Consider the following 13,007-nt stretch of genomic DNA (forward strand, 5'->3'; position numbering starts at 1 on the left):
GCTGGGATTAAAGGCGTGCGCCACCACCGCCCAGCTAGTGATTGAACTTTTATGTGGCCCACAAGGGCCACATGATCTGACTGCTGCTCAGTTCTACACCCCTTGACCCTCTACAGCGTGACCTTTCAATACACTGACCACTCTTCCTCAACACCTCTGCTTACGGGTGTCTTATGGCCAAGAACACTGCTCCTGCCCTTCTTCTCTTTATGCCCTTGGGTTCAGCTGTTGTGTTGCTAATCATTCAGTGATGCACTGTCCCCTCAGGTCACAGCAATTGCTGATTGGTGGGAGACAGGAGCACCTCGGTGGTACAGTCTTGGGTTTTTATCCTGGAATTCACGTGTGTCTATTTCCCACTACCAATAAATTGCTTTGTTGGAATCTGCCCGTCTCTCAGCATCATGGTTTCTGATGCCCCTAGTCTTCATGATCTCAACTTCAACCTCCTCAGTCTACTGTATCTCCCAGCTTCTCTCCCTGATGATTTTAAAATCAGTTTATGCCATGCTGGGAACTTCCATGCTGTGTTCAAAGAACAATCTCTCATGAGTGATTCTTGTAACACCTAAAGGGTAGCCTCATTTCTTTATTTCAGATGTAGAATTTTTACTAGAAAGGGGGAAATTTGTTTCAGAACCTCTGTTCTGAGAAAAAGAAAAACATAAACTTCTTCACACTAAAAACCTGAGTCCTAAGGTTAACATCCAACTTATTTCTGCAATTTAAAAGTCAGAAAGATGTTTTCTTTTTCCAACGGGTTCATTGAGTTAGATTTTTGCTAACATTTAAAGAAATGTTATAAAATTCTATTTTAAACCAAAGCTTGAGTCATTTCCACCCTGCAAAACTGAGAAATTTTAATAATATGAGACCAGTAGGAAATGATGCCGAGTCTCAGGCTTTCTGTTTCTTACCTATAAAAATACAAATGCCGCCGGGCGGTGGTGGCGCACGCCTTTAATCCCAGCACTCGGGAGGCAGAGCCAGGCGGATCTCTGTGAGTTCGAGGCCAGCCTGGGCTACCAAGTGAGCTCCAGGAAAGGCGCAAAGCTACGCAGAGAAACCCTGTCTCGAAAAACCAAAAAAAAAAAAAAAATACAAATGCCACATTCACCAAAATTACAGTAGCTGTTAGTAATAAGATACTCCCATACCACGTTTGTGTGTGACCTGAAATTCTACATTTTATTAATATTTTAAAAATATTTCAGACATTGAAAGTGTTTTAATTTTTACTATGAGAAAGAAACAAGAGCAGATGTCAAAATAGCAATAACCCAAATAGGAATTTACTACCATAAGCACAAGAAACTCGACTGTAACATCTGGATACTGAGGGCAAAGTGTGGCTCAAATGCCACTTTAATTGTAAGTATACACAACACTGAAATGAATCTTTCTAGATCTGATTAATTAGGGGATGAATAAATACATAATTAATATGGATTAAAATATAGTCTTAAAACTGAAATAACTAGGGAGTACAAAAACAAATCAGCGCTTCAGCTTATACTGACCATAGTTACTGCTAAGAATGTCAGTGCTTGTTGGACTGGCTTTGCAAAAACTCCTATATCCTAAACAAATTGGGCTTATTACCTGTTAAGATAATTATTGAAATAACCTTAGTCAAAAGAAAGCGGTCCCAAATCTTTGTTTTATGTGCTATAACAGAAATACCACAGACTAAATAAAGTTTAGCCCATAACTCATTATGTTTCTTTCACAGAAGTAAGATGGGGCTCCTCTACTGTAGAGTTAATGGACAATGGATTTTCTGAAACTCCCTTAAGTCTCATGGCCTTAATATATGAAGTCACTGCTTTATGCCCTTGTGACATTTCAGCCACTTCTACTAGCCCATGGAGGACTTTTTAATGCTGTGAAATGTCAAGATATACGTATCAACGCTGGGTATTTATGAACTAACTATAAATTAATCATGAAGATGCACATGAATGGCTGAAAACCAATGGCACAGGAACCCATTTGTTCTCACTCTACCTCATGTTTTTATTTGATATTTAAAAAACAAAAAGAAATGGTCAGGTTTATTTAAGGCAGTTTTGTGGCTTGTTGATGATGGTTTTTGCATGAATGATGGCAATGTTTCATTGTTATTGAGTATTTCCCATTTATTCTGTACAGCAGTGTTTTCACAGTGGTGGTGTTTAGTCTTACACATGCAGGGTTTCTTGTAATATCAGGGGTGTGTTTTCTGTGCTCTGTAAGAAGGACTTTGAGGGGCTGGAGAAATGGCTTAGAGGTTAACAGCACTGGCTGCTCTTCCAGAGGTCTTGAGTTCAATTCCCAGCAACCACATGGTGGCTCACAACCATCTATAATGAGATCTGGTGCCCTCTTCTGGCTGCAGGGATACATGCAGACAGAACCCTGTATACATAATAAATAAATCTTTAAAAAAAAAAAAAAAAAGGACTTTGATTGTTTCAACTTCTACTTGGTGGAGGGAACTTATTTTATAGCTAAATTGGAGTGACTTGTATATGAAAGAGGAAGGAGCAGCCAACCCTTTGGACAGGTCCAAATAGAGTGGGGTGCACAAAAGGAAGAGAGATGAGTGTTGATAATGTCTGCACCTTGGTGACGTCTTCCTTTAAAAACCAAACAAACAAACCACGGTGTGTTTTTTAGAATTACAAAGAGCTACAAGTTTTCTAATGGGTTTCCAACTTTCCTATGAGCTTAGAACTTTGCTGAATGCTGAAAGAACTCATCCGTGCTTCTAAATCTCTGATTGATTAGTTAAAAGACTAACTTAGAAGTTTATCTGATATTCCCAAATTATTGAACATATTAACTTTATTTGTGTCCCAAAATTATAGTTCTAGGAAACCATAATTCTGAGAATTTCAACAAAAGGCCTAGGGGGTAATTAGATGTATACACGTATGATATTTTTAAGTATATGTATATATTCCATGATAGGAAATAAAGGGGAGTTGTGGGTAAGGTCTCCCCCCCATATTACATAAATTATCTATAAATGTTCTTAAAAATGATTTGGGTCGGGCGGCGGTGGCGCACGCCTTTAATCCCAGCACTTGGGAGGCAGAGCCAGGCGGATCTCTGTGAGTTCGAGGCCAGCCTGGGCTACCAAGTGAGTTCCAGGAAAGGCGCAAAGCTACACAGAGAAACCCTGTCTTGAAAAACCAAAAAAAAAAAAAAATGATTTGGGGCTCATCAGCTTTATTTTTATGCATTCAATTTGTAAAGAATAACCGTTCTCAGACTTGTGCATGTGTCATAATCGTCCAAACAGTTTCTGATACAGCTGGTGTAGTATTTCTTACAAGTTCCTAGGTGACGCTGATTCTCTATTTAGAGACTACAGTTTCAGAATCCTTGTGTGCAACCCATGCCAGCTAAGAGAACCCACTGCCAGCTTTTGTACTTAAGTAGCAACAGGAGGTAAACAAATCTACATAGGCTTTTATGAAAAGTAAACAAATCTGTTGTGCCCTGGGCGTGAGACCTCCAAAGAGACCACCAGAGACATGAACTCACCGAAATGCAAAAGCAAGATTTATTGAAGCAGTTCAAGCTGCAGCAGGGACCTTGTCAAGCCATCCAACATAATAGAGGCTGGAGGAGGTGCCTGCCCCTCTGCAAGCTCAGTTTTTAAAGGCAAAAACCACAAGGTTACATCATTTAGGGGTGCTAGCACGGGTACATTTCTGTTTGGCTCAAGTTTTAGGGGCTTTTCAGAATTTCTGTGTTATCTTACTTTCTAGTTTTAACCGGTTGTTTGTCAAACTTTATAGATTACCTTTGGCATTGGGGCATTCTGTGGTTAATCAATTGTTACCAGATAGTCCTTCAAAGATCCTGACTTTGTACTTTGACCATCTCCGGCATTGGGGCATTCTATGGTTAGTCAGTTGCTACCAGATGGCTCTTTAAACATCCTGACTTTGTCCTGGGACTTATGTCAGCGGCTCTGAGAATTTTGAAACTCAGGCCTGTTTCAAGCTAGGATGAGGGGCTTGCTTGAAATGGGGGTGCTTTGGTTCTTCAAAATCTACATAGGTTTTCATGAAAAGTAAACAAATCTACATAGGTTTTCATGAAAATCAAGCTGAGAAAGGATGGAAGGAAGGGGAATGGATTTTGTTAATTTCTGTTGCCTATTGATGTCTTCCTAAACAGTAACAATAAAACATGTATTTTTGGAAACTACAAAAGAATCCACAAGTTTTATAAATGGTACAAAAATGTATCACAAAACTGGCTCTGACATTCTGTCTTTCAGTTTCTCACCTGTATTGGGCAATTCAATTGATCAAGAAATGTTTTTTGTGATTTGCTTACTGAAGGGACTTTTTTTTTTTAACATCTTTTCTTTTTGCTGCATTTTAAAAGTCCGTCTACTGTGGCTATACTTTTATTGACTGTATTAGTCATGGCACACCCAAATAATTTACCTAGTTCTTGGCACAATATTCTGGAATCCACTCATTGCATTCAAAGAAGTCACTAATATCAAGTATCTTGTAGTTAGAGAAAGGGGAAATTGAAAATTGGATCAGCAAATCTACATGTGCCATGCACTGCTTTAACAGAATACTGGAGACTTGGTAAGTAGTAATAATCAGAAATATATCAGCTCCCAGTTCTCAGGTTAGGAAGTTCTACCTCAAGGCACTGCTGTATAGACGGGGTTTATTACACTCAATCCGTGTGAGTCTATTAAATGGGTACAGAATTTATTAAGATACAAATTGAGGAAATACACGAATACAAAATGGAGTAGACAGCTGAAGTCATCCTCTGATCTGACCATGAGCGAATCCATCTCGCAGGCAGAAGCCAGGAGAAGGGGCATGTGATCCTTCTCCAACTTCCTATAAGAGGTCCAGTACAAAGGCAGGAAGTACTGCCTCCTTTGGGCCATATAGCCCAAGGTCATGGGCAGAGCAAATACCACTACAGGGCCTTCTTGCTGTATGGTCACCTGCGAGACTGTGAGAGGGTGCCAGAGAAGGAGATGGCAGAGCTCACCTTTGGATAGTGGCATTATTGCAGTCTATTAGGAGTTAATCTCCTGGGTCCCACACCCTACAATGTTTTCATGGGGCCTAGGTTTCTGCATGTGTTTCAGAGGAGGCAAAATTGATCAATCCATAACCTTCTTTAAGACAAAGTTAAGCCATTTGAAAACTGCCCTCATGGACACATGAACATATGGCAAATAAGTGGTTGTTGATCGCACACATTTATCATTCACCCTTTCTCCAAACTGGCATTGTCCAGACTAAAGAGCAGTTTTAGTAGAGTCAGATCAATGGCTTATGTGAAAGTGCGAAGATATGCGTCTTCTCCCTTGGTAGAACTATTAGCATGGTCCAGTGGTGCTGAGATGTCAGCACTGGATGGTGCAGCCTGTCAATCAATCCTCCAGCATCACCAGACGGTGAAGTCTTGGCCTGAGCAGTCAGTACACTGGGGATTCTGACCTAGGTGGAAACTGTGGCTATTTTAGCTGAAGTGGGGCCCATTTTCACCACAGCTGGGCGAACACAGAAAGTGTTCTATTTAGGAAGATAACGTTTTCCCCTCTGACTGTGGACATTGCTGAATTCAAACATTATAAATTTAATAGCAAACATCTTCTGGATATCTTCTGGTGTCTTTAGTGTCCTAATAAATAACAGGCTGTCTCATTGGAGTCGTGCCCTGTGGGAATTGCTCAGGGATATTTGTGTGAGCAGAGCTATCCAGGTGAACAAGGGCGTGTTCCCTCAATTCTGAGAACTCATGTTGCCTGTGGGAGCCCATGCTTCATCCGCCCACTCACCATGTGCTGTCCTGGGGAGAGAGTGTGCTATTCCGTCCTGGAACAGGGATCACGAGACACTGTAGCCTGTGACGCTTGCAAACAGATCATCATGGGTGAGTAAATTCAAAATTTGAGTTTATTTAAAGGTCCAGTTTGCTGGCACTGGGACTGTTCATGAGACTCACGGGACAGCTATCACAGTTTTTTTTCTCTCTCTAATTTCTACAGTGTCAGTTTTCTTTAGAGTTATGAAGATCTCTCTTTACATGTCGTTGTAGCCGGTATTTTTCTTAGGTTTTCAGATTTATATTTGTAGATCGCATGTAATGATGTTTTGCGGCTGTCTCTGGAGCCATGTGCTGTTGTGAATTCTTCTCCTGAACACTGTGAACTCTAACTTCACTGTCCTTGTTTATATCTCTGCTTCAACATGTGTTTTATATATATGGTGAGAGAGCTCCATTGGTAGGTTGGGGTTCACAGTGTCCAACGTGTTTGTCCTGGTCTAGATCGTGCCAGGATCTCTGCCACCAGGATCCTTCAATGTAAAAATTAGAAAATGTTTGCCTAGCAACAATTCTGGGGATGTTTGTGATGACAATTTTGTATACAGACAGACAGACAGACAGACACACACACACACACACACACACACAGATAAACTCATATACACAGAGACACAGACAGACACACACACAGATATACTCATATACACAGAGGCACAGACAGACAGACAGACAGACAGACACACACACACACACACACACACACACACACACACACACACACCACAGAGGAAATGTAATTCCTTCCACCCACCCACCTCTTTCTGGTGTAGTCTTATGCCATAGCAGAACAGACCTTGTCTTCCTCATCTTCCTAACCACTTTGGTTAAATTCTGCTGCTCATGGAAGAAGATCAGTCGAGAATCTGGCCACTACAGAACTGGTAGAAGCAGTTTAAATGGCATTGAATATTATTTAATAGTTACGTTAAATCTTCTTACTCCTTAAAGTATTGAATTAAAATTACCCTTTTGTCTTTATGAAAAATTTCTACCAGGGAGTTGGAGAGATGTTTCAGTGGTTAAGAACATGTACTACTCTTGCAGGGGACCTTATTTCGATTCTCAGCAACCACATGGTGGCTCACAACTGTCTGTTAACTCTAGTTCTAGGAGATCTGACATCCTCTTCTGGCATCCGTGGGCACCAGGTACACATATACATACATGTAGGCAAAACACTCATAAAATAAAATGAACAAACCTTTCAAAATGTCCCATTAGTATCCCTGGCCTTTGGGTTGTTGTTATTGGAGGAAGGTCCTGCCCTCTACGACATAGGAGCAGAAACAAGTGAACAATTGTCTCATATCCTTTGCCTTCCTAGTCACTCTGTGGATATTGCAGAAGAATGGCTAAAACCTTTAACACACATAAAACAGAACAGGGAGAGTCATTTGAGCACCAAAATTTTATTCCACAATCTGACTTACACTCCCTAAAAAAATCAAGGCAAATGATAAATTATTGCCAAGGTTTAAGTTAACATTATGGTTTGCATATCTTGGCATAAGAATTTAGTGGAATGCAATCTATGCCTTCAACTATGTTTTTAGAAGCTTTTAAATATGATGCCACACATTTGCTCAATATAAAAAATTAAGATGGGATGTCTTGATAGCTCCTTAATATGTTATGTAATAGTAAGACATTGGAATGTTTTAACAGAGTGCATTTGAAACTTAGTGTCCTCTGAGAAAAACATGATTCTGTGTGTGTGTGTGTATGTGTGTGTACGCACGCACGCACACACACACTGAATGATAAATGGTATCAGGACTACTAAAGCTAACTCCACCAGTGCTGTAAAGACCACATGCTTGAATGTCTTTTTATCACAAGGAGTCAGTACGATGTGGCGGCAGAGCTCAGGAAGGCGCTCTCCCATCATACAGTGGCTCAGTGGCATGCCAGAACAGGGCTTCAGTCTGTCTGCATGCGTAGGTAATTTGTTCTGTTTTACTGCTGAATCATAACCCATTATATGAATGAGCCATGGTTTGTTTGTCCACAGCCACTGATGGAAGTTTGGGTTTGTTTCCAGTTGAACGTTGCTTTGAATGTTCTCATACGTGTTTCACATAGACATGTTTTCATCTGTCCTGTGTGCAATGGCTGGGAATGAAATTTCTGGGTTCTTTGGTGACTTTCCAAGCCTTCTCCAGTTACACATTTACCACTCACAATCTAGAAGTATGAGACTTCCAAATTCTGCCTGACATATTATTACTTAGCTGTTGTTTTGATTTTAGCCATTCCACCTCATTGTGGCTTTAATTTTTGTTTCCCTTTGATTAACCGTACTGACCATGAATTGGTAAATTACAACTTGCACATAATGGAGCAATGCGCAGCTCTGTCTGCTTAACTTTTATGATGTCTACAGCTTCTGTCTCTTTCTGTGTGTATGTGTGCGGTGTTTGCATATATTGTGTGTAGCACATGCATGAGTGTGGGCAGTACCCATGTATGTACACATGTCTAAGGTGGAGGATATTATCTACAGCTTCTGTGTGTGTGTGTGTCTGTCTGTGTCTCTCTCTCTGTGTCTGTGTGGTGTATGCATATGTGCATGTGTGTGTGCGGTACCCATGTGTGTACACATATCTAGGCTGGAGGATGATATCTACAGTTTCTGTGTGTGTATGTGTGTGTCTGTGTGTGTGGTGTATGTGTAAGTGTGGTATATGCATGTGTATGTGTGCGGTACCCATGTATGTACACATGTCTTGGTTGGAGGATGATATCTACAGCTTCTCTCTCTCTCTCTCTCTCTCTCTCTCTCTCTCTCTCTCTCTGTCTCTCTCTCTCTCTCTCTCTCTCTCTCTCTCTCTCTCTCTCTCTTCTCTCTCTCTCTCTCTCTCTCTTCTCTCTCTCTCTCTCTCTCTCTCTCTCTCTCTCTCTCTCGTGTGTGTGTGTGTGTGTGTGTGTGTCTGTCTGTCTGTCTGTCTGTCTATCTGTGTGGTGTATGTGTAAATGTGGTATATGCATGTGTGTGTGTGTGTGAGGTACCCATTTGTGTGCACATGCCTAGGTATGCCAAGGCTGGAGGATGATTGATGTCTGTTGTCTGCCTCTACCATTTTCTGCCTTCCTCCTTTGAAGCAGGGCCTCTCCCTGGGTCTACAGTTTGCTTGGTTTTGGCTAGGCTGTCTGGCCAGTGAGCCCCAGTGATCTTCCTGCCTTTGCCACTGGATCTCCTGCCAGCCCTGGGGTCCCCGTCACACCCAGCCATACCTGGATTTTTACATGAGTACTGGGAATCTGAACTTGGATCTTCCTGCTTGAGTAGTTAGCAGCACTCACTGTGCTGGTAATCAATGGTACCACACCACTGAGCCATCCGATCTTCAAAGCCTAAAATAGTTTGGCCTCTGGAGGAGGAGACTCAATAACCCCAGAGATTAACACATTTTTACATGCTTCTTGCCCAGTACTCATCTCTTTTGCTAAAGAATCCATTTGCATTGTTTAGCTTTTGCCAGTTTGGCACGGGCTAAGTCACATGGGAGAAAGATTCCTTAGCTGACGATTGCCTTCATCAGATTGGCCTGTGGGCATGACTGTGGTGCTATTTTCTTTATTAACGATGTGGGAGGGCCCAGCCCACTTTGGGTGGTGCCACTCCTGGGTGGGTGGTCCTGGGTTATAAAAGCAAGCTCAGCAAGCCAGAGAGAGCAAGACAGTGAATAGCATTCCCCTGTGGTTTCTGCTTCAGTTCTGGTCGCCAGGTCCCTGCCCTGACTTCCCTCAGTGAGGGACTGTTATCTGGAAATGTAAGATGAAATAAACCATTTTCTCCCCAAGTTTCTTTTGATCAGTGTTTTATCACAGCAACAGAGAAACAAATCAGGATAACGATTCAAATATGCTTAAATTGCTTGCCTTTTATTTTCTTTTTAATTGACTATAAAGAATATTTAAGAATTTTGGATACAAATTCTTCATGGGACTTTCATTTTTCTTTCTAGCTTTTTAAAATTTTATAGCTTTAAAATTTTGATCAAGAGGTAGGGGAGGATCTGGGAGTTGGGTGAGGGGAAGGGATATGATCAAAATATATTGATGTGAAATTCTCAAAGAATAAATAAAAGCATTGTTAAAATAAATCGGGAAAAATTGATCAAGTCTAATTAGCTATGATTTTAAATCTATGTTTCTGATACCATATCTGAACTTATAGGAAATGATTTAATTAGTTAACTATTTTATAAAGTATGAGGTTTTCATAGCAAGGTAGATGGCAGAGCATATACAGAGACTATACTGTAAGTACACTGTGCAGTATAAGATGAAACCATAAGAGGACAGGTGGAGTGTGTTCTCAGTCCTTGAATGAGTTTATTTTATTGATGTAAGTATTACAATTATTCTTTACTTAGGCCCTGAGAAAATTTGGAATATTTATCATCTCTTTACAGGGTATTATAACATTGCGATCATATAAGCTAAGGCAATTCCTGTTGCTACACTAATACGTATATTTTACCTTTGGAAGACTTTTAATACGGTGTAGTTTTTCTGTCTCAAGAATCTTATCATCTTGACCAACATGATATCAACGACTTTGTCTATAGTATATAAGACTTTGGAAAGTATAAGATGGATTAATGAGAGATTAGATAAGAAACAAATTCTATTGACTATATTTTAATGGTGATTCCTTTCTCTGAGGTCCATGACTAGACAGCTATAATGGCTATGCTAGTTTTACCAAAGCATGGTTTTTGGTGGTGGTATTGGCGGTATTGCTGTTATTGATAGTGGTTTTGGCTTGTTGCTGCTGTTCTGTTTGGGTGCTGCTTGAACTCTGGCATGCCCTCAGTGACTGAGCTGTATCCCAGGCCACACTGTTCCTTTAAAGAAGTAGAACTCTCCACGGCCCCCAGAAGCCAGCAGCCTCCCTCCTTTGGTTGGTCTGATGACCCAGAGTTCTTTGAACTGACGATGTTGTCTCCTTCTTCTGTCCAGTTTTCCAATGTCACCCCCGGTTTTTAATGCTGGAAAGCATATGTTTACCTTTAAATTTTTAAAAAATGAGTTAATTCTAATTTTGCTTTGTAAGACATTTGATTTATTTATTTGCTTTTAGAATTTCACAACACTTTGAAATATTTAGAGATACTGTAGGGTGTTGCAAATAGAGAATTAGAAACCACTGTCATGAATCCAAGAATGCTCTTTGCCAATATGCAGCTTTTCCCAAGGCAGTCTATTATTGTTTCCCTAATTTTTAAAATTTTCTCTCACATGAAATAAAATGTTCTTCTAGTATTCTTTTTCCCCCATTCATACTTCTGAACAAAAAATTTTGGGTAACATATTTGTTGTTTATTTATGTGTTGTTGTGGTTAAGGTTATATTGTAGTGTGTTATCTTCTATTTTATCTACATTACTTGCCAGAAATCTAACTATGACTAAATGCCAAAAGATAACTTCTATTACATAAATTGGGCCCCAAGTCATCAGGCGTGTCTAACAAGTGGCCTTATGGCCACATGGGGCCAAAGACAGCTATGAATACAGACCAACCCAAAAATCATAAACTCACTTACTAGAGCATTATGTATTTTTTTGTAACTTGATGACACAGTGTTTGAGCGAATGCTTTGTAAATGACAATATTATATTTCAGTGTCAAAAGGTTGAACATCCATGATGGAATCAAACAATAATTCATCATAAAGATGATTTATCATTAAATGTTAAAATTAATGTGTGATGCATGGAGATATGGGCCCCAAATATTAGAGCATTAATTATCCAGAAGTATAAAGTGTCATTGAATACTAACATAAACAATAATTTAGAGGAAATGTTGACACGTCTATTTTGAATGAAGGGAAAAAGGCTGTTTCACCTTTTTGCTAGACACTGAGGATCGATGAAGTGATAACTGGATGAGTAAAGGATGTGGAGAAGGTCAGGCAAAGGTTGAGGGATTATAGAGTGGTCAATCAACAAAGGTGACGGAGTCAGGACAAACTACCTGTTCTAGAATGCAGGGTGACTAACCTGGCCAAATAAAACGCGGTATGTTGAGAATTAATAGCAGAAGTAACATATAGTAACTTCTATATGCGGAGGGGTTAGCGTTCTTAATACTCAATCAGTGGTTCTCAACCTTCCTAATGCTGAGACCCTTTAATACAGTTTCTATGTTGGGGTGACCCCCAGCCATAAAATTATTTCTGTTGCTACTTCATAACTGTACTTTTGCTATGATTATGAATTGTAATGTAAATATCTGATGTGCAGGGCATCTGAGATATTTCAAGGTACAGTGATTAAATTTTACCAACAAGAAACTTCATTCCTTTGCACCATATCTTGGTAATGTGTATAAAGTGAAGATTCTGGCCCACTTTGGATAGAAAAATGAAACTCCCCAAAACTCCACTTACCCCCTCAGTAACAAACCACCAAAACTCGGACCCCTCTATGTTGCTTTGCTTTATTCAGTAGTAAGTACATTTTCCTTGGTTTTAACATTACTCATGTTTTGGTCAGCTTTGCATCTGCACTATGATTCCAAGAAGCAAAAGAGGTAGCATTTGTTCTAAGGATAATGCTTCCAACAGGCAAGGTTTGCTGGGGGTGGGTTGGGGTGGGGTGGCGTTGAGGGATGAAAATGGGTGATGTATCAGACACTCACCTTGTATTTCCATCCTCAGGTAAGAGACCGAACCTGAAAGTGCACATCAACACCACCAGCGACTCCATCCTCTTGAAGTTCCTGCGTCCAAATCCAAATGTAAAGCTGGAAGGCTTTCTCCTGGGATATGGCAGCAATGTGTCCCCAAACCAGTACTTCCCTCTCCCCACAGAAGGAAAAGTCACTGAGGCTGTAGTAGGTAAGCAAGCTCAGAGAGAGGGGTGCGTGGTAAGAGGCACCAACTGTAACAAGATACCCAAATGTGGAAGATGAGAGGCATTTAATCTACATCTTTGGCTGAGCCCAATGAGGCAATACGAATCACCTTTGTAATTGACGAAACCCAAAGCATAGTTCTTTATATTGGAGCTTTTTATTGTATGAAGAAATAATTGTCTTAACTGCAGTTGAACCTATAATCCCTACCCACATAACTGAATATATAAGGAAAAAAACAGCTGAAATACTGGGCTTAGCCCTGTG

The 13,007-nt window shown here is 40.3% G+C and overlaps 1 protein-coding gene across 35 annotated transcripts in view; it reads left to right on the forward strand.

Moving 5' to 3' along the window:
• Abi3bp (ABI family member 3 binding protein) overlaps positions 1 to 13,007 on the forward strand; it is a 208,344-nt gene that overhangs the window by 42,688 nt on the left and 152,649 nt on the right. For all 35 annotated transcript variants that reach the window (XM_015989199.3, XM_015989185.3, XM_076549010.1 and 32 more), the window contains exon 2: positions 12,544 to 12,723. In XM_015989199.3, coding sequence (XP_015844685.1) covers positions 12,544 to 12,723 — 180 coding nt within the window. The remainder of the gene's footprint in view (positions 1 to 12,543; positions 12,724 to 13,007) is intronic.

The sequence above is a fragment of the Peromyscus maniculatus genome, chromosome 12, assembly GCF_049852395.1.
Source record: "Peromyscus maniculatus bairdii isolate BWxNUB_F1_BW_parent chromosome 12, HU_Pman_BW_mat_3.1, whole genome shotgun sequence".
Lineage (NCBI taxonomy): Eukaryota > Metazoa > Chordata > Mammalia > Rodentia > Cricetidae > Peromyscus > Peromyscus maniculatus.